General features: G+C 43.0%; 1 protein-coding gene across 1 annotated transcript in view; it reads right to left on the reverse strand.

The window, feature by feature from the left end:
* Positions 1-5,321: 5,321 nt before the first annotated feature.
* The window catches only part of EBF2 (early B-cell factor 2), a 326,760-nt gene continuing 308,911 nt past the window's right edge, over positions 5,322-23,170 (reverse strand). Inside the window, exons 15-16 of the mRNA XM_015429806.1 lie at positions 17,771-17,938; positions 5,322-5,557 (exon numbers count right to left, since the gene is read on the reverse strand). Coding sequence (XP_015285292.1) covers positions 5,526-5,557; positions 17,771-17,938 — 200 coding nt within the window. The 3' untranslated portion in view covers positions 5,322-5,525. The remainder of the gene's footprint in view (positions 5,558-17,770; positions 17,939-23,170) is intronic.

Below are 23,170 nucleotides of genomic sequence, written 5' to 3' on the forward strand. Positions count from 1 at the left end.
TTCATGCATCTGATAAAGTCGGCTTTAGCCCATGAAAGCCGATGCCGTAAGAAATCTGTCGGTTTTTACAGTGCCACAAGACTTCTTTTTGTTATGTTTTGTTGTAACAGACTAAATGCAGCTATCCTCTGGATTCTTACTCATGTGTATTCTGGTGAAATATCCAGTGCTCCTTTCTATGCTTCCAGTTGTGCATTCATGCATGGAATCAAGAGTGTGCTGAATTCTTGGAGGGACATCCTGGGAGAAAGCCATATATATGGTCAGGTTCATCATACATGGCACCCTGCCCCATGTGTGGGTATTATTCATTACAACATCAAGTCTTCGGGTATAAATGTGATTCGAGAATGCTTTTCACACCAGTGCATTATTAAATCAGCCACTTTAAAACTTTTGCCTTTCAGGGAACCTTTTCCACAGCAATGTGTCTGCTGAGAGGAAACTTGCTACTTTTGCCATGGAACTTTTACACATTGCAAAAGATTCTGGTCATGTGCAAAGGTGCCCAATCTGCTCATAAGGTATGCTGGCTGGTCTGGTTGACCTGCTAGAACAACAAGGTATGTCCCAGAACACATCCAGAGCACTTTACAAGAGAAGACTGGTAAAGAGCTGCAAGTTACCTTTGAGGGAAACTTGTCTGCGATGATTAATTTTTTTCATGGAGGAACATCTGACAGGCTTCCAAGGAACCCCAAAGGTCCCACAGTACACTGTTGAGTGGTTCCTCAGATTTCAGTGAGGTGGACTTGCAAAGACAACCATGATTGTGAGTCACAGCATCAGTGCATGCTTAAAAAGCAGCCTTGCTCACATTGGCAGAAAAAGTTGGAATGGCTCCAGAGATGGTTGCTTCCTCCTTTCCTTTTAGAAGTCAATGGCATAGCAATACCAAGTTGATAATTTTGGGACACTCACCTGTACTTCGGTCAACCAGACATTGCTGCATCCATACAAAAGCCAATGTGCCACTGTTGTAAGCCATGTTATTGATCTTAATGGCTATATGTGGGATGTTTTTAATGGCTCACACATCCCAACACTTTGCAAGGAATAAAATAGGAAGAAAGCAACAGAACAGAGCCAGCTCAAGGCATCTTGCTTTTCCTGCTTTTGTGGTTCCCTTCACAAGTTACCCAGTTCCATAGAGGAAATTAGAGTAATTACTATGTCAACTGCAATATGCAATGATCCTGCATGAGTGTAAATAGCTGTTATGAACTCACACTGAGAATCTCATCCACAGTCAATTGCTACTCACAGAATATGTGCACACAGTGGCTTTTAAATGTGTAAGAACATCACCTCTTATGACTTACATGTAAGAATTTGGTGTGCAACATGGCTACAGATATAAAGGCCTGGAAAAAAAGAAAAACATTAGAGAAAAACACATTTTTTTCTAGACGACTTTTCACCCCAATTTTTCTGGTGGAAAATTTGGGGGTAGCAGTGAAAGAGAGAGAAAAAATCCTCTTATGAACTATGTGGTCTTCAGAATGAGTGGAAAATGAGTGGAAAAGACAAGAGTTTTATCCACTCAAACTGTATAGCATCCAGTTTTGCCAACAGAAGTAATCGGAAATTTTGTGGAACATAGGAAAAACTAGATTTTTTTTTCTTTTGGAATGTGTGAAATCCTTTTAAGACTTGGTTTTGAAAAGCATGAGGGCTGTTTCCAATGGAAAAACTAGCAAATTTGGGTGAAGACTAGAAAATATCGAATATATTCTTCTCTTTTGTGTTAAGATAGAGTGCAACTGTTTGTAGCTCTTACTCATTGTAGTAATGGGTGTATTCGATGTTTTGCTTATAAAAAGAAATAATTTATACTTTAAAATTCTATAAATATGCCAGTTAATACAATTTTACATGCTAACCACATTTATGGTGTTAAAGTAGTAAGGTATATTTGGAGAGGAAAAACAGGGTTTTTCATGGCTTCAAAATTTCAGATTCTTTGGATGTGGCATTCGGAATTCTGATTTGTAGTTTTTTACAATCTGCAATCCTTTGCTATGATTTTGCATTTTGCAACAATGAAGAGGAATTGAGATTTAGTTTTTCTGGGACATGGTATATTGAAAATGACATCACAGTAGACAGCACGCCAACAGAAAAAAAAAAGTCACTGCTAGAAAACTGAGAGCAAAAGTCACATCACAATTTGAGTTGGTTCAGATGTTTATTTTGGGTCACCTTTATTCCTGAGATTTAGCACAAGCTCCAGTAAATGAGCAGAATTCACTGGTTCTGTTCTTGTTCCACAGTTTTACTCTGCCCCGCCATTCTGCTTCCTAGTTTACCTTGGAGAATTTCTCAGATTAGTTTGGGAATTGTCATATGTGCATGTCCATCCATTTTCAATTTGTATTCTGTTTTTCTTCCTCACAGGTTATTGATGCACACATTGACTAAATCACAGATCAAAAAGCAAACTTCTTGAGGGGTTTGTGTGTCTGTGTGTGCATGCTATGATTCAGTCTGTGCATATGTGCTAGTGAACATTGGCAGCAATTTGCACATCCTTGTTCAATTTGCACATCCTTGTCCATGAAGCTGATCAGGTGGTAAAGAAACATATTCATGGAGATCCTACATTTACACACATTCCCTGGTAATGTGAGATCACAACAACAGGAATTACCTCTCATGCCAATGCAGATATATATGAATGGAAGCCAAAGATACATTTTGGGAGTGTAGGGGCTGTGGGTGCTGTGGTGGATGAGACTCATGGGCTGTCTTAGTGTACATATTACCTTGGTCGTGAGAATAGATTGGTTCTTGTGAGTGAGTGGAAAAGTGAGCCTCAAATCTTGCATCTGACTTGGTCCTTTACTATATCAATAGGAACGTGAACATGAGAATCAGTGTTGCCTAGGTCACTGTTTTGCTTGGTGATCCCATTCTTGTTTAGGCTGTTGGTTTGTTCTTCAGCTTTATAAAGAGAGAATGGACCACGACAGCTGACCCATGACAGCAGTTTCACTAATTTGACATAACCAAGAAAGAGAGCTGTGAGCATCATGTAAAATGATCATGTATGATCTTACCCTGGGAAATTAAGAAAACAGGGGTTCATTCTGCATTACATTTTTTTTTCTGTTTTGTCATGAACACTTCCACAAACAATCGTCATGGGAAAACACTAATGTTTTTATTCCCCTGAAAAAAAAAACACAGTTACCCTCACTGGGTGCACAGAAGTTTGGGTTCCACCTTAAAATACAGGTACATATATAAATAGTATATTATAAAGAGCCAATAAGTGATCAATAGCTTTTATAGGCATATTATTGACATAAGGGACTCCATTAGAAATGGTTACAATGACATCAGCAGAAGGTAGTTTATAGTAGAGAAATTACCAGTCCATTAGAACAGCTCTTTACCAGCGATTAACATCTCGATGGGAAAGCGCATGCCATGGATCAGCAATATTCACTACATTCCTCATGAATATGTGGCCACCCTGAACTACAGATCCATGTGCATTTAGATGCACACACATTCATGGATCTCTTAATGCATGCATGCTTTCCCATTCTTTTCAATGAAGAGACCCGTGACATGTACATAGTCTTTTGTATTTACTGGGCCTGTCTCTTCATCCAGACTAATGGAGAAGTCTTACCATGGGGGTGGGGGGAGAGGAGGCTTCATACCAAGCCCATGATGGTCTGCAATGGAGCCAAATGTATATTCTAATTCCAGAATTTGGATCCTGTGTTGTTGCTCCTGCTGTGTTTTAAGAATGCAGATTTCTTACCATGTGTATATTATGGTGAACATCCAAAACTTGATGGGAGTTGACATCCAAATATGAACACTGATAATCTTGGACACATTTTGTGAATGTTTGAAAATTCACAATATACTAGTTGACATAATCTGAAGTCCTTTACAGACATTATGTTTGTACGTATTGGGAGGGAAGCACCTTGTCCATATTGGGAATGGCCTCCTCCCAACATGAGTGGTCACCATGTCATCTGAACAAGGGCACAATCTATATTTTGCATGTACATACATTTTTGCTATACATGAAATGATAGCTGGATGTTCCAGTGTTATGGTTTGCACATGTAAAATATGTGCAGCACCCTTGTTTAGATGATGCAGTGAGTGCATGTATCTGGAGAAGGATACTCCTAATATGTGTAGTGGCTGGCCTCCTGGCAAACGCAGACATAATGCCTGAAAACTGAAAGTCAACACTTACTTTTGTTTGTAAAAAAGTGGAGAAATATATGTACTGTAAGGATTATTCACAAAATGTCTCCAGGATTCTTAATGTTCATATGTGAGTGTCATTGCATGTTGTAATGTGTACATAACTGAATCTCGCCTGTAGTACATGGAAAGCAACCAACTGGAGATGCCTTTTCCATTCCCTCTTGCTCAAATTACAACCTGAAAAGTCATGACAGTTCCACATGAAAACCTGGCAAAAAGCCCATACATGCCGCATATTTATCAATTGGATGTATGAAACTAGAACAGCTTACATCAGTACCTGAAACCTTAACTGAATCAAAAGATGAAAAAGTGTATAATATTCATACATTAACTACTGCCCTATATTTATATATTTATATATATATATGCATATATATACAATTATGTGTATAAAAAACTTGTGATGAGTCCTTCGTGAAGAATTCAAGACATTCTTGGACAGGGTTGAATAAAGAGCAGGAGAGAAGTGAAAACAGATTGCAGCATTAAAGAAACACCTTGGGGGTATTGCTGCATTTTTGCATTATGACCCCCCCCCAAAAAAAGGATTCATTGTACATCAGGAGATGGGAGGGAAAAGCCCCCCTCCCCAAGTCTTCAATTTCTACCTCTACATACAATAACTTACAAGTTTATTTATTTAAATAATTGTAAAACATCTTACATTTTTCATTTTTAAAAAGAGATTAAACTATAAGCAAATACACACATACGTCAACGTCCCACCATTCATATCAGTTTTATAAGAAAGTCTTCCATGCTGGTACCCTGTTTTGTGTTATTTTTTTCTGCATAAACTAAATTGGTATCTGAAAGGCTCCATAGAAAATAGAAACTTCAACATTTCCCCCCCACCTACAAAGTAAAACAAAGAGTATCCAAAATATCACACTTGAATCAGTTGGCCAATTTTGTTTTCACCCCTTTTTAATATTTTACAAACATCCGGAAGGTTTTCTGTCCATTAAAAAACCCCAACCCCCCCAAAAAAACCTTGTACTTCTGATTCCATCGCATCAACAGTGTACACCTGGATCTCTGGAAAACCCTTCTTTTAATTTCGGGGGGGGGGGGGGTGATGGAAGTGAGTATGAAACCTGGAAGCGGTCTGCTAGCTCATCCAACGTGTGAAAACTGTTCCCCTTCTTGCTTCAGATGGCTTCCCTCCCATCAAAAGAGTGTGTAGTGCTTTCCTCCCCCCCCTTCTAGTGGTCCATCACAAATAAGTAGTTTTGTGCTGTAAAAAAGAAAAAAAAATTCCAGCGTTTCCTCCTCTTCTTTTACATTGGAGGAACAACAAGACCAGTCATGGCTGAAAGGGAAAACGAACAAGGTTAAAACAGCAGTGCCTTACCAAATTAGAAGCAACAAGCTGGGGGGTGGGGCAAAAGATAGTGTGGGTGGGTGGGAGGGTGGGTGGGAATAAACTATTGGGGAACTCCTCCTACCCCTGCCCTTTAACCCAACTCAACACTCTGCCTTTGGCCCAAACACAGTCTTGGCCCCCTTTGGCCCAATTCAGCAGGGCACTTATGTTCTTACGATGCCGCTTCCACGGCCAACGTACCATGGCATAAACCTTCTATAGTAACATTTCTGTTTGCAATAAGAAAACCCAGGAATATTAATTGGTTTATCAAACGCTTGATATTCTGCTTGGTCCATCTCCTCCTGTGAGTTGGCTTAATGTCATTTTAGAGCCTAGCTTTTGTTCTTGCAAGCTGCTTGACGCTGCTCCCCTCTCCTCCCCTTTGGGGCTGAGCTGTCAAAAGCCTATTTCCCAGCCTGTACGACTTCTTATTGAATGTTTGTGAGGTTCGGATTAAGGTCTTACACCTCTCGCAAAGCTGTAATTATTTTTGCCTGTATTACTATATACTGAATCGATGTAACTTTTCAATAAAGGTAGGTTCAATGCAGGACATTCCATGATGAGTAGAGAATACAGGAACCATAGTGATTATCCCCCAGGGATTCTCTTCTCTCTTATTTTATTTTATCTTATTGGAGAGGAATGGAAGGAAGAATTAAAGATGTGCCACACTGTATTAACCTCCAAAGACAGCCATTATCAGATGAAACACTTGATTAAATGTGTCAAAAAACCACCCAGATGCTAGGATGACACACAAGCACCTTAGGCATGTGTTGTTAATAATACTAACAAACATCTCGCTGGAAGAAGAAATTTTATATTCCTTCCTATGCACCAAGGAATGACAACAACAAAAAGGAGGGGGAACAGGGCCGGCCTTCTCGTGAAGTAATGTGAAATTTTAGATGGTAGATTCAGGGTGATTCTGCATCTAGCATTTGCTCCACATTTTCTCAACACTGAGGGAAAGGTGCAGCTCAAAGCCACATTCAAATACCCCAGGGCAACGCCTACTGACTGCAAAGTCACCCCTGAACTGCTGTGAATCTACGCAGAAGGCACCATAAAACCCAATGAGCAAAGAAAGTGAAAGTGGCATGCAGTGCAGAGGGTACCATAAAATCTGATGAGCAAAAAAGGTGAAAGGAACATGCAATGCAGAGGAGAATTTCTGTTCCAACATGGGTTTGATAAAACAAGGGAGGGAAAAGCCAATGCAGAATCACCCTTAGAGAAGCTCAGTCTTTTTGGTTTAAACACTCTCTATTCCACAGTAGGATGTGAGTGCCATTTTCTTTTAAGGTACAAAATATCTTAAGGCTGGCAGTGGGAAAGAATTCAGATGGGTTCTATTGTGTAGTAGGTTAACCGCATGGCGAGGCCGCTGCGGCTCGCATAACATCCTGCATGCTTCACTGCTACACAACAAAGACAAAGGGTAATGGCCCGTGGACCAACTATATACACATGTGGGGGACACCCCCTAGGTCCCGTTGGTGGGTTTGAATCTACCGCCAGCGTCCCATTGGTCCCTCAGTGGAGAGACCAGGAGCCTTGTCCCCATTGTTCTTCCAGAGTCAAGCTCTGGGGTATTCGCTGGCCTCTGGTGGCAGTCAGCGGACACAACAGGTTCATTCACCCAAAGAGCTTCAGTGTTTTAAGATAACATCTCCATTCAGCTACTTAGGGCCTTACTTCGTGCCACTTAGCACCATCGGCAGCAACAAAACTCTCTCTAGGGTATGTTGTTTCAGCCCTGCCCCCGTGCTTGAAGATGCCAGAAAAGAGGGGGTGGTGGTTTACCTGCTCTGGCTCCTGGGAGAGGTGGCGGGAGGGTGACAGTGACGGAGTGGCAGCGGAGGACAGCACCCTTTGCTGAGATGCCTGGAAACAGAAATCTGCCCCCCTCCCCAGCACACTTTCCCAATATACACCGGTGCATGTCGGCAGCCACCTTTAGGTAACTGTCAGCATTCACCAAGGCATCCGTGTTTTCAGGCACTCCTAAAATTTGGCTGGGATCGTCAGCATTCAACAAGTTTGGGATGTCTGCTGTCACGTCTCCGCAGCAAACGGCTGCCACAGACAATCATATTTCAGAAACCTGTATCCTCAGCAATGCTAAAAGGAGAGATTGGGACTGAGATCCTTTGGAAGAAAGAAAGGAAACGAATCAGACCTCTCATTTAAGGAGGGAAATATTGTGGCATGAAACCCTTCCTCTCCTCCATTAGCGTCTTCTGAGATGGCCTCTGAGGGTTACTTCAGTAACTTGTTGAAAAAGCGGCCTCGGGTTGGTAACAAGATACACAATAGCTTGGACATGCCCGGCTCAAGGTAAAGAGGCTCTCAAATTTCTCTCATTACCAACACCATCACGTCTTGAACGTTTGCTTCCTCTTTGCAAAGACCTTGCCTTTTGCTTGAAGTTACTGCAACCCAGTTTCAAATACACTCACACACACACACACACACAAACACACAGAATGCAACCCACTGAGACTGAAACTTATTTAAAAAAACAGTTTAAAAAAACTAAAAGTATGGGAAGAGTACAGTTGGACTGGATGAAGATCCATCTGCTCAAGCATCCTGTTTCCCAGAGTAGTCAGCCAGGTTCCTCCAAAAAGCCTAAAGCTAGATATAGAAGGCAAAGCTTCTCTGTATTGTTGCCTCCCAGCCAGCAACTGGCATTTACAGGTACGCTCCCTCTGAATATGGAGGTTCTATTTAGCCACCATCATTAACTATCACCTCTGTTAATTAGGCATAAGTCAAAAGCCCTGTACACATGACCTCTTCGCATGCTGATTGCACAGGGAGGGAGACTGAGCACAAGCATACTGGTCCGCCTCTGCTGGGTCATCTGTATGTGCTCATGAAGGAAGCGTTCCTGTGCATATGCTCTCATGACTGTGGAAATTCAGAAAGCAGAGTCCCTGATCACAGGGACCGAGTATACATGTGGGCACATTGGGCATTCACCCCGATAATAGTGTATAAGCAGAGCCATTACACTCGTGCCCACTTTCCCTCCGTACATGTTCAGTCAACACAGAGGGGCTATATGTACAGGACTACAGAAACTCAGGAATGACTGACTTAATTTTATAGCAGTCAGGTCAAGCATGTCGTAACTTCCCAAGTGGTACCAAGATTGCTCTGCCACAGTCTTTTTGGTACCTTAATGTATTTTATTGTGATAAACCCCTTTGCTGGCCAGAACTCATTGTATCAGATATGTGAAGAGTTACCTTCATTTGGCACATTTTTATACATGCTTCTGCATAGGTACTAACGAGGAGTGTGTGTGATTACAAAATGAGATCAAAAGCCATGCAATCCAAGAGGTTTGTATGTTCTGTTAGGATGCAGAACACAACTGAGATCAAAAGCCAAAAGGAAGTGTAAACAATACAGTCAGAGAGGGAGTGGATCACTCCAAACAGATGACGGATTGGCAAAACAAGATGAAGGCTGCGATCAGACACACTACATAATCCACTTTCAATGAACTTTCAAACTGGATTTTGCCAGTTCACACAGAAAAATCCAGTTTGAAAGTGGATTGAAAGTGGATTATTTAGGCCGAGTTCAGACTAGCAATTTGCCCCAATATAGGCGCGCGTGAGGAACATTTCACAAGTGGATTAAAGGGGCCGTTCACACAGGCACATCTGTCCGGCGTTCCCCACCTGTACTCAACCCGTCTTGTAGCGCTTACCTCCTGGGTTTAAAAGATACCTGGTGAAAGTGGTAGCAAACTCTGGAGAGCCTGTTTATCCCGCTTCAGTCTGCTTCCCGGAAGTGAGAACGCGAACCGCTAAAAGCTGGGAACAGCCCATGTTAATAATGTGTGCCAGGTGTTTACGCTGACTGACCTCCTAGCCTCACTCTGGCACCAGGAAGGTGCAGGTGATTGCCTTGAAGAGGGGGTAGTGATGTCGCCGGATGTGCCTATGGCCCACAGCGGCCGGATCCTGCCCTATTTGCTGCTGTGGCCAGGCATCTGCTGCGAGGAAAACGCCGCTTACAGCCGTGCCTCTGGGCCAACAGTGTGAACGCTCCCTTGCGCCTCCTGTTCCCGCATCAGTCCACGCAGTGTGACTGGGAAAACCCGGAACAGTTTGTTCTGGCTCTTTTTTGCAACGACTCCCTCCCGCTTCAAACTGCCAGTCTGAACGTGGCCATTGTGTGCATGATCACAGCCGAAGAGTGGATTTTCCAAGTGCCTTTCCCATCGTGTCAAGAGCAGGGCTCCTCAGTGTGGTGTCTGTGGGTGGCATGGTGTCCGCTGACACCTTTTCTGCTGCCCGCCAAGTGCTTTTAGGAAGTGGGTGGGGCAAGGTAAGGCTTTTGCCCAGCATGGCTTCTCATTGACCCCTGGAGATTCGATTGGCTGTGCAGACTTTTTTTTTTAATGTTGCTTTGGCAACAGCTGCCACTCCAGCACAAGGATCTGTACTGTGTTACTGAAGGTAAGCTGTGGCAATCATTTTGTGGCTGGATCCACCTATTACAGCAGCCATTTTGTGGCAGCCATTTTGTTGCTGCACCCACCACGACTGGTCAGAATTCCAAATGTGCCTGTGGGCTCAAAAAGGTTGGGGACCCCTGGCCATGAGCTTCCCAAATGAATTGGGCATGAGAGATTTGGAAGACAAAAGGGGAACCTAGCCTTGGAGTCAGGGCATAGTCTAAGGAGTGAAATAGTACCACTGTGTACCTTTAAATAGAAACCTGCATGCTGTACACAGTGCACGGGTGTATGTGTGGAGGGACAGGGGCTGAAGTTCATCCAAGATGTAACAGAGAGGGACCTTTTCCTTCACTTTGCCTGAAAGACTTTGCCAGTTTCGTCTGTTAAGAGAATCTTAAGGCAGAGTTAGGGGAGGGCCTCTGATCATCTCTTTGTCAGTTTCAGCTTCCCTGAAGGCACCACACAGTTGAAACTGACAAGGGACTTCTCCAGACTTTTGCCATAAGGCTTTTCATCCACCTCCACTCCCTTGCTAGTATACTACAGGAGTGCTCAGTCACCCCAAAACCTTTATCTCCAGTTGCTGATCTTGTGTTCTGCATATGCCTCCTCTATTCAGCCGCCTCTGGCAAAGGCAGCTCCCCTGCTTTTGGTTGCCAGGCACTGATGGCAGCCAAGTAGCACACACAGCTTCCTCTAGAACCTATCTGTGAAGTGATAGCTGCATGATAAGGCAAACAGGCTCTAAGTGAAGAATGCTTTGGACGCATGCTTCCTATGATAAGGCTGTTTTGTGAGTCAGTAGTATGCACTGAGTCAAATGTTTGCATCTGTCAAAATGTATTAGGTGCCAAGAGTCATTACTTGAAATCACCATATAAAGTTACTTTCTAGGGGTGTGAGATTCTGCCCTGACATCATTTAGACATTTACAGAAGCTTGTGTCTCAGGATGTGTGATGGGTTCATGCATGAATGCATCACTGCCAGCATGGTGTAGTAGTTGAGCTAGAGTGGGAGACCCAGGTTCGAATCCCCCTTCTACCATGGAAGCTCACTGGGTGGGTGATCTTGGGACAGTCACTCTCTTGGCCTAACCTACCTCACAGGGTTGCTGTTGTAAGGATAAAATGGAGGAAGGAAGAAAACTTTTGTAACCTGCTTGAGGTCCCCATAGAGGAGAAGAGTTTGGCATGAATATCTAAATAAAGAAATAATGCTAGCCCAACACTGAGCCTGGGCAAAAGGGGAGTACCATGCTGGTGGGAGCACAAGGTGCTTGCAGATTGGTTTTTAGTGTTTTTATATCTATTTTGTCAAATTCTTTTTATACTGTTGTTACCGACTTTGGGTCCTGTGATGCTCATGAGAAAGGCAGGCATATAATTATTTCAAATCAATAAATGAAATCATCCCAACTTATGTGAGTTTTCTACATGCAAGGATTTCTTTACATGGGTGATAGTGTTAGAGGGTAGCTCTGCTGGTCTGCAGTAAAACAGCTAGATTTGGATCCAGGCTCGCCATCCAGTTGGTTTCTAAGGTGCTACTGGACACAAAATCTACCAGATTTACATGGGTGGACATTCAAAATCTGGACCTGCAGCCTGAAGTGGTCCAATCCACTCTACCACCACAGGACTCTACCATCTCACTGGGCTGTATGTGTGGAGTCAGCCTTGTAGAATGGTTCCTGAGCTTGCCTGTTCTCATTCAGATGTGTCGATGTAGCCACAGGGAAACTTGGGCAGCCGTTCCTCTGCACTGCTCCAGCAGTTTCCAATTTGTTGCCTTACATCTGCGATGAGATGATTAGACACCAGGGTACTCATCACTTCACCGTTGCGTCATGTCACATTACATCTCTGCCACGCTGCTTTTAAGCAGCTTTGACGGCCGACACAAAACAAATGCCGGGCTCCCCCCCCCCGATCGGGACACCTGTGATCAATTTGGGGGAGCAGACAAGGAGGTGGTATTGTCAGGCCCACTGCCTTCCCCCCTGACTACTATGTCTGGCTGCATAACAGGAATGGATAGCAGATGGCACAAAGGGTGAAGGAAGCAGGAACACGTGGCACAAGGCAGGTTATCTGAGGGTACCTGCATATCTTTCATAATGCCATTCTGTAAGCCAAGAACCATGTGGGGTTTCTTCCCTTGGGTAACACGAATGAGAACCTCAGGGTGGCTTAAAGCAAGCAGTCTCTTAAAATATTGCAAGCTTTCAAATGCCATGTTCTTTATCAGGAATAGATGAGGAGGAGACAAGTGAAACACAGAGCATTTATATAATTTTAAAGGTCCAGTGTTCACCCCAGCTGCATAGTTCCAGCCCTGGGGCAGGAAACTGGATCCTCCCAACACATTGGATATTGTGCTATCATAAACGTTCATCTGGTGGATTTTCTTGTTATAGTCAATATGTACTGGAGAGTGGAGGCAGGGGTCGATTGGCCACAAAGGCCACTGGGAAACGCCTGGGTGGGCCAATGGCTCAGGGCAGCATCCCTCCATGGGGGCCACCCCCTCCTGTCAGGCCACCCGAGCCCAAACAGGGGCAGGCAAGACCTGGAGGTGCGGGGAAGAAGGGCTTGTGGTGGCGAGGGACACTCCCTCTTCGGCTTATCTTTGCCTGGGCCAGCCTCATTGTGTGGAGGGTTGGGACATGCCCACCCAGGCCTGCTGTGGTGAAGGACAGATCCACCTGGCCTTGCCTCTCCACATCAAGGGATGAGCCTGCCTGGCCTCACCATGATGATGGATGGGATGGACATGCTTGGCCTCAGTCTACTTTGCCACCCAGCTTGGCAGGCAACTACAGCTCAGGACCGTGTAGATAGCTCTTCTTCCCTCCTTTTGGGGGGCAGTAATCCAGTATCGATCTGCTGCATGCTTATCTGATCCCATTCCACGTCAATGTTTGCTATTAGATGGGGGAAGGGAAGTACAGAGTAATGACACCAGGACTCCAGGAAAGTTGCACTGCAATATGGAGTGAGACATGGGATCTTGACACAGGGCTGCCATTTTCAGTGGCAGCTCTGTGTTACTGGCACCATTCAATTACAATGAGCCTTTCTATTAGGTACATAATGACAAAGCACAAGTATTGTTAGCAGTGACGGGCATTGATAACATTTCCTATTGTGAGGCATAAAAAAGACGCATCTCAACAATTCTTTAACAAACATTGCTTTTTTTGCCATTTAATTTGTACTGTATACTCAACAGTTTAATTCCCCCAGCTGAGAATCTTGCAGAACTCTCTTCTCCTTTGGTAAGGGGTACAAAATGGCATCCCTGCCTCACAACAATCTTTGAAGCAGCCTTTCTCCCAGACCACAAGAGAACCCAAATAGACAACAAAGTTGAGCTTCCAGATCATCTATATCCTTCCCATCCCCCACATGACTGCTCTTTCATAAAATGACACACCAATCCTTTTCTGTTTTGCTAAAGGCAAGGAGCCATTGCTTAGGGATTGCAGTGGTCCAGACTGAGTCAAATCAGAAAGGCTCAAGGAACTTTTTTTTTTTAAAGTATAGCATCAGGCATTTGTAAAAGTTAGCTTTTAAAAGTCTGTGGGTATGCATGTGTGTGTGGGAACAGACAGACAGACAGAGGTCCTAAAGAGACTTCTAATATGCTGTGGATCCCTGGCTAACATATTGTTCTCTCCTCTTCAGTATCATCACAGAATTGCATAGCTTGGATTAAATCCCTGAAATTTCCCATTTGTAGGATACTTCCTGGCAAGAGCAGAAAGAAAGTGATCTTCAGTGTTCTTACAAAGGGTATTTTCTTCAGTAGGGAGCTGGAGTTATTCAGAACACCAATTCCATGTTCTTGGGCATTAGGCTTCTTCCAATGGGATGATCAACATGGTCGTTGCTGGTCAAATCCCAGAACCTGACCAGTTCTCATTTAGATTCTAGAATGCTAATTTCTTCCTTGAGGCTTCCTAAGCAATGTTAGGAGCATTTTGAATAAGCAAGAGAAGCTTTGTAAGAGCTCTGCTACAATGTGAAAACAGACCTTCTTAAATAAGAGCTTAGCTCCTTTGTGGGTGAGTTAGCACAACACCCTTAATGCAAGTAACATGAAGAAAGTTCTGAGAGCTTCTCAGAACTTCCAACTCAACCATGTGTGAGGGTGGATGGGGAGAGACATAATTCACAATGATCCTCAATGATGAGCAGGAAAGGCAGGCTTGATGCTGCTGCTCCCATTCAGGTATCATGTTTTCCTGCTAGGTACCCTTCCGCCTATGGCATTAGCACAATCTTTTACAGCTGTAATCCAAAACTCTACATGCACCTTTGCTGGACAATTCTTACAATGGAGGGAAGTAAGCAGCTGGGCCCACAAGGATCGGTATTGGGGGTGGTACTATTTAAATTGTTCATAAATGATCTGGGATCATGGGTGAGTAGTGTAGTGGCCAAGTTTGCAGATGACTCAAAATTATTCAGGGTGGTGAAAACCAATGATGACTGTGAAGAACTCCAGAAGGATTTCCACAAATTGTGCAAATGGGCAACAATGTGGCAGATGACGTCCAGTGTTTGTAAGTGTAAGGTGATGCACATTGGGACAAAAAATCCCCAACTTCAAGTATAGCCTAATGGACTCTGAAACTGCTGAGACTGAGAGGGAACAAAATCTTGGGATTGTACAGGATAGCTCAATGAAACTGTCAACCCAGTGTGCTGCACTGGTGAAAAAGGCAAACCCTATGTTTGGGATTATTAGGAAAGGGACTGAAAATAAAATAGCCGTTATTTTAATGCTCCTGTATAGGTCTATGGTGTGGCCTCACTTGGAATAATGTGTTCAGTTCTGATCACCATATCTCAAAAAGGACACTGCAGAGCTAGAAAAAGTAGAGAAGAGGGCAACCAAGATGATTAGGGGGTTGGAGCACCTTCCCTACAAGGAAAGGCTCAAGAGTTTGGTACTTTTCAGTTTAGTTAAAAGGGGACATGATAGAAATTTATTAAATTATGCACAGGGTGGACTGAGTTGACAAAGAGAACCTTTTCTCCCTTGAGGGATACTAGAACTTGAGGGGATCCAATGAAGCTGATGGGCCATAAATTCAGGACTGACACAGCACTTCTTTATACAGTTCAGACAGGGCATTTACAATGGTATAGGTGCCGGTTGGAATCAGTGTACTTACCGGCGTTCACATGGCGAACATCTGCCTTCCGTCCCTAACCGTTGCAAAGAGCTTTAAACCGTTGTATTCTGCCACTAGGTCCCCAAGTGGTGGTATCCTGAGTGCAACGGTTGTAATCGCTTTAGCCCCCATCTGATCGCTCTTCACCGTTGTAGAGCCACTTCCGTTCGGAAGCCCAAGGCTTCCAATTTTCGCCCGCCATTTTTTTTTTAGGTCGGCGATATGCGCTTGGGCGAAGCTTCGCCCCGGCGTTTGTTTTTAAAAAAGAAAAGGTCCTTAGTTTAACGTTTTAGAGGAGTCTGGGACCTCAGGGAGGCCAGTTTGCTCTTTAAACTTTAAAGGTAAGTCCTCTCTTCAGGGCATGCTTTTCTGGATGGGGTGTTTTGTGCATTCTGTGGATGGCTGCCTATGCGCATGCGCAAATGAAGTTAAAAAAAAACAAATCGCCGACGCTCGCTGTGTGTGAATGGGCATACAGCAATGGGCTCCGCAGACAGGAGGTAAGTGTGATCGCGTTTCAGCCGGCATAAACTGCAACGGTTCCAACCGGTACAGTTTATGCCGGCTGAAACGCCCCATCTGAACGCACCCAGTGAGTGATTAAAATATGGAATTTGCTGCCAGAGGATGTAGTGATGGCAACAGGCATAGATGGCTTTGAAAGGGAATTTGACAGATTCATGGAGGGTAGGTCTATCAGTGGCTATTAGCCATGGTGACTAAAGGGAACCTGCGTGTTCAGAGGCAGTAAACCCTCTGAATACCAGTGCCAGGAGGAAACATCAGGGGAAGGTCTCAGCCTCTATGCCCTATTGTTGGACCTCCAGAGGAGCTGGGTGGCCACTTTCTGAAACAGGATGCTGGACTAGATCTAGCATGGCTCTTCTTATGTTCTTAAGCACAGTGCATTATTGCAAACTATAGCTATAACATGAACTTCATGTTACTATTGAAGTAAATAAATGAATTACATAAATAAATGTATTGGTTACAGACCTGTTTTACCATTCTGTTTTCCCACTGGGGATTCTTGGAAACTATAGTTTGGTGAGAGCCCTAGGACTTCTATCTAGCATATTTTTATCCTACTCTGCCCTCGAAAAGGAGTACACAGTTGTCCAGTTCCCAGTTTTATAATCACAAAAACTCAATGAGGTAGGTTAGGCCAAAAATATGTGACTGGCCAATGGTCACCCAGCAACCTTCATGGCAGAGTGAATATTCCATGGCAGAGCTGGAGAGGTGAACCAGATCTCTTCTGTCCTAGGCTGTGGTCACACACACTAAATAATCCACTTTCAATCCACTTTCCAACTGGATTTTGCCAGTTCACACAGTAAAAGTCCAGTTGGAAAGTGCACTCAAAGTGATTGAAAGTGGATTATTTAGTGTGTGTGACCGTAGCTCTAGTATGACACTCTGACTGCAGCATTGGCTTATCAGTGGAATCTCCTACTCTTTCCTAGAAACAGAGTTCAAAAATTCCCTGGATCAAAGGAACAGACTCTTCATCCAGTTAAAAACTGTAATACCTTATGTGACTACTTTTGTTGATTTCTTTGTTCTTGATAGGATTGACACTGAAATAGTGTTTTACAGCTGGGCAAACAGACAAGTGAACAAGGTGCTTGTGGAGCATATAGATCTAGATGTGTCCAACTCATGACCCCATGTACCCAACGTACAAGTGCAAACCTGCCTCATGGCAGCTGAGTATGGTGTTGTATCTACTTCTACTGCTGCTTTTGTTGAAAAAATTAATAAATTGAAGCGCTGCTTCAGTTCTTTCCTGTTTGCAGAGAAACTCAGGGCCAAACTATGTGTTATGTTGTCAATGAGTTTGCCACGGGGACTTGCAGCCAGACTCTAGCGGACTTGCAGCTAGTCCCCGTGGTGAACCCGTCGACAATATAATGTGTGGTTTGACCTTTAGCAAATATAGCATGGGGAAATGCAAAGCATGAGCACTTTGCACTGTGGCTATGTGAGAAATGCCCTGATTTTCAAGGGCATTTAAAAAGATATGTGCAAGCTCTCTGACAAGGAAATTTTTAAAAAATCCTTTGGAAAAAAATCTTAATATTTTGAGAAGTGATTGCCAATATAACTGAAACTGCTACATATCCCACTTTTTAAATATAGCAGGATTGGATGTAGATGCAAAAAAAGAAGAATCACAACTTGAAATATACAAAAGGATATCACCTGATTTTGAAGACTTCTCTTGGGCAAACTTTGATTTTCGCTTCTTCCTTCCATTTATAAATAACTAGCCCACCCACTCTAATTTTAAAGCTCCTGCAACATTTCTCAATGTAGCTGTCATTCAGCAAGGGCTTGGGCTGGCTTCCATACAACAAAGGCACCACAAGTCTTGTTAGGATCTTGTAGGCTTCCCACCAACACAGTCTCTTGTTATAAGCTCTGGAATTCACCTACAAGGCAAAGTCTTGGGGTAGGCCAGAAGGTGGATTTTTTTCTCTTACCTCTAAACCCATTTCCATTGCCAGTGGAACAAGCTGGGGAAGGAGACCCTTGGGGTCGGATAACGGGAGCAAAGGCACTCTTCTGTTTGACAGCAGGAAAGACGGAGGACGAGAACGGAAGGATGGAGGAAGTGCTGGAGGAGCCGACTGTTGGACTTGAAGACATCACTGAGGCAGGGAAAGAATTAGCATAAACAGAACTTTCAGGATAGAAGGGATCAGAAAGGCTGTGCAGTTCTTCTCCCCTCTCCTTTGACCACCCTCTGGTTTCCTGGTTCTAGCCCACATTGCAAACCATTTCGTTAGGGTGTACCCGCTCTGAGCAACAGCTCTTTGCTTTCAGTGTGGCAGCACCACTTTGTTTCTTTTTATGTTCATTACATTTTTGTCAATAATTCTGGGTCTCTGCTTTTTGTTGTGAGTGATGTAGAGTTCTTTGTATTGTGTTTGCTTGTATGGTTCTTATGGGTGTTTTATATGGCTTAGATCTGGCAGTGATTTCTAGAGGTGTACAAAAAAGTCAGTATTTTTTTGGGTTCAGGTACATTGGGTTCAGGTATATATATGGTATTTTCTGATACTCCCAAATCCCAATACTGGTATGGTATTCGGATCTTGGATTTATTTATTTATTTATTTATTGAAATCTCAATTTTTTCAGCTCCATTATATCCTACAGGAACCATTATAGCGAAATTTGCAGCATAGCTGCTAGTGCCTCTCCTCAAAAAGGCTGATCCGGGGGTTCAATTCTATGGGCCCCCAAAGAGGGCTATTTTTTTACCTCGAATATAGCTGAATGCACACGTCTTCTTTGATTAGTAGAAATCTGTTGCTAGATCCAACCCATGGCATTTAAATATACAATGTATGTTATAGTCTGCATCTAGTGTTATAACAGGAATTTATTGATGCTCAAATAATGTTGAAAAATGTGTACATTTTAGGGAGTAAATTTGGTGTGAGAAAAGAGAAAATGGCACAAAACAATCACACCTTTACAATAGGGGTTTTCAAGTCAGATTCCAGGAGTGAGACATCCAGAATAATCCCTTGTGCAAAACAAATTTTTTTTGTACCTCAAACCAGCTTGCTAAGTTTTTGGCTTTTTAGGAACCCAATAATCTCAATGGCTGTATGGAGTTGGGTGGTTTATTGTATGGTTATGGATTAGGAAAAATAAGCCACATTATTGATCATGACTACTGAGTGCTAATGGGGTACACTGGACAGCCTTGAGCAGAGGACACCCTGACTTCAAATCCCTGTTTATTCCTGAAACTTACTGGATGACCTGAACCAGTCACTATCTTTCAACCTAGCCTACCTTGCAGGGTGATTGTGAGGAGAAGATGGGATAACCCTAGGAATGTGAAGACCCAGAAAAATAAACAAACACACCTGAAAATATTCATTAATAAGTCCAAAGGAAAAACTGGAATTTTGTGGGGGACATAAAAATTGTGTGAAATAGCTTCTCCTTTGGAAAATAATGCTTCACTCATTGTAAATGCTTTCTAAGAATTGCATAGCATGGGGATTTTCATGCAAGATCTCTGTAGATATATACAACAAATTTTAAGGGTATGTTTATTGTTAAAATGTGCCCAGTTTTGTTCACTATTGAAATGGTATAATGTGTGTACAATGATAAAATACTATTGAAGAGTTTTCAGTTTTGTTAACTCAGTATTCAGATATGCTGACAGTCCTCGACACTAGGACCATACAGAAAACTGTTTCTAAGCCCAAATAAGAAATGTCCTTTTGTTTACTACAAAATATATTATTTATATTTTCAGCTTTTATTTTTTCCTACCTCTTAAGTGGCAAGAACAAAGTTAAACGTGGCATACAGTGCACTCCTATGCAGAGTTTCTTTGATATAAGTCCACTGACATGATTGGGGTTAGAATAGAGAATCCTTTTACAGGATTGCCTTGATAGCCTGCAGCACTTTGCAGTTGTCTCTCTGGCTTTAAAAAGTGAAGGCATTTATACTTTTAACTTTTGTACATATGCCAATTAGTATAATTTTATATGCTAACAAAGATATGAATGGTCCATAGTAAAACAAGTTCAGATGAAAAAGTAAGCATTCTATATATCATAAATTTTCTTAGTTTCTGGATTGTTTCTCCCCTGGTAACAAACAGCCAGGAAAAAGCATGGCTTTAAAATCTGTAGAAAATTTACCTCTCTGTGAACTGTTGTGAGCTTTTAAAAGGTGGGATACAAACTTGAACAATCAATCAGGTAGTGGTATTTAATACTATTTATTCTAGAACAACTATCCTGGAATAAGAAAAGATGTGTACTTATTAATGGAACACTGTCAGATACGAACAAATCTCTTTCAAACAAGCCCCATTCATGCTGCACTCTTTTATTAATGTGAACATAAAAAGGCAGTGAAGCAATGGCACATCCCTCTATGCATACTGGCTGGGGAGGGTTATGGAGCAGGTTCAAAAATACTGGGAACAGACTGCATGTGGCCACTGAGCCAATTTGGACACTGGGGTTTCAGACAGCAATTTTTTGAAGCAGTTCTCAGAAGCTATAAGATGTGATCCAAAAAGTAAGGAAGCCTGGAAGTTTGTTTTGTGCTCTACTTGGGTATTACACTCTTTGTGCACGCTTTCACAATGCCATGCCCACGCATTCACAGCTGCATTTTACTCCGCACATATTCTCTGCAGAGAAGGGAACATTTCCCTATTTTTTTTTAAAAGGGGGTCTGTCAGCATCTCATTGTAAACCCTTATTGTCAGAGGTTTATAACTCAACTGTAAAAATTTCTGTCTTTTTCCCTGGAGCTGAAACTTGGCACACATAACTTAGCCAGGAAGTGGAGTATGTAAGTTGTTTTTTTAAAAAAATCCTCCAAACATCTGTTTGGCCATTTTTAAACTCTCAGTGCACAAGCAATAGAAGTTTCAGATTTCTTTCTTGGAGGGTGATTCTTTCAAACAGGCAAGTTATTTAAAAAAAAAAAACTTTAAAAGCCTGTCGAGATGTTTTCATTGTGAAATGTGGGCTGGAGAGATTTCATGAAAACAACTCAGCATTGTCAGTAGTGAATAATGACCATCTTGAAAATACCAGCCTGGACACAGACTGAGGTGACTCTCGAGCAAACTGTTCCTCTGCCATCCCAGGCTGGGAAAGAGCTGCAGCCAATCAGAGTGAACAATACTGAATGAGACAGGCCAGTGGTCTGGCCCATTATAAGATAGCCTCATATTTGAGCTCATGTTGTGTAGTGACTGAAGGCCAATTGACATGTTATGCGAGAGATCTTTGATTAGTTCTCCTGATCTTTTCCTGAATCTTAAGAAGAAGTCATTAAAGAAGTTCTCACTTGGGCTGGGACTGTGGCACTAGGAAGGGATAAGGGGGAGATTAAATCCTTCCCCACTACATCATTTCCCTGAGAAACATCCCTCCAACTGCCAGCAGCAGTTGAAGGGGGGGGGGAGAGAGAGAGAGACAGAGATATTCAAGCACCCATACTGTATCTGAGTCTTTCTCCTGTTGTGGCTAACTGAAGCTCTGGGGGATGGGGTTTCTGTCAGGGATGTTGCTAAACTTTGTGACTATTTTGATTCAGGCCCATCGCTACAGTGGGGCATTTTGGGGCCTGGCCCCCTGACGTCATACCAAGGCCCCAAACTTTTATCTAGCCCAGGCCCCCGGTGCCACTACCCCTTCTCCAAGCATAGCTTGCTTCCACAACTGACGTCATTGCCCCCAACTTATTTAAAGGCCCCCAAATGACAAAATCCTGGCTATGAGCCTGGTTTGATTTGATTAAAAAGGGAAGGAGATTGTAAGCCCCTCTAAGACTCTGAGTGACGGGCAGGGTATAAATTCAACTCCTCCTCCTCCTCCTTCCAACTTGGCTTAGTGAAGTGTTAGGAAATGGGCAGCTTTCAGGTTTGTGCACAGAGCTGGCCCTCCTTGAGAACTGCTCAAAGTTTATTGATGGGTTGGATTGTGGACAAGTCACGGGAATAATAATGTTTGTTTGTTATTAATATATTTGTGTTAACGTATATAAACAAAACTGAGCAATCTCCCCAAGAAAATAGGGAGGATAAAAAGAGTCTTCTTGAACATGTCAGGAAAATGATTTTTTTTAAAAAAAAATTACATTTCTATCAGAGAAAGGATGCAGAATAGAAGGGTAAACCCACCTCCTCCAGTATCACATCAAGGGGTGGGGGTTTAGCCCCCAGCTCCAGGGCTTAATTACCCAAATAACCCCTCAGCTGCTTTTTAATATTAATGAAAACATCAGGAGGTGAAGTCACAAAACACTGATCCATCTTCCCCAGCACTGCCTAGTCTCTCTGGCAGAAGCTCCTCCAGGACTCAGAATGAGGAAGTGCTTTCTCAACAGTTACTTGGGGATTCAACCTGGGACCTTTTGCATACAAAGCATGTGCTCTGTGATCAAGCTATTGGTCCTCCTAATATTTAATCCACCTGGGCTTTAGAATCATATTTCTTCCCCTCCATGCCTCCTCAGCTCCGTTCCAAAGGAAGCCGCAAGACGGAGGTTCATCTCAGTTAAGACACAGCTCATCCTACTCTCCGTTGAGACAAAACCGGAGCCTCTTCAAGGGAATGAAAAAAGGAACTTGACATCCAGTGGGAGATGGGTGCCTGATGATTTGGGACTACTTTGGAAATCCCAGCTGAAACTTAGTAGGATGAACTGAGATAAGGACTGAATGCCTTTTCAGAGATATTATTTCCAAAAGAAAGAAAGGGTGGGGGGAAAGCGAGTGTTCCCGGAGCACCTTGAAAAACGTTATCAGAAAATTCTCTTTTTTAGAAGCATTTATCTTTTGCTTGCGACCAAAATATTTAGATTTATTTTATAAGATGCCACCACTTTAAAGTTGCCCAGAAAAAAAGGTAATTCTGCTGCAGATCCTGGGCATGACAATCACCTTCCCCACGTTACTGCATCCTGGGGCCAAATCCTCCTGTCTGCTGGAAGACTTCCAAATAACTCTTACCTATCTGGATAGAGCAGGGACACAGGATCAAGCCATTACTCTGGCAAATGCTGCTGCCTGAGAACAGAACTACACATTATGCATAATCATGTGATTATTTTAAAGAATGACTTTTTTGCCCTTTGGCAGCTTCTGGCGGTGTCATTCCCTTGGAGAACTGGAGGGGAGGAGGGGCTTTTAAAGCCTTGTCCCATGTCCTGTCCCCTCACAAATGTCATCTTCAACTTGTTTCTACCCCTGCTGGGGAAATGTTATGGAGGGTCATGGTTTTTTCCCCTTGTGGGATTAAAACATCTTAGAGGATGTAATTTTCAGGATGGGGGAGAATTCAGAAGATCATATCCACTTCACCTCCCTCTCCCTCTAAAAA

Source organism: Gekko japonicus, unplaced genomic scaffold (genome assembly GCF_001447785.1).
Source record: "Gekko japonicus isolate JY-2015 unplaced genomic scaffold, Gekko_japonicus_V1.1 scaffold1131, whole genome shotgun sequence".
In the NCBI taxonomy this organism is placed as follows: domain Eukaryota; kingdom Metazoa; phylum Chordata; class Lepidosauria; order Squamata; family Gekkonidae; genus Gekko; species Gekko japonicus.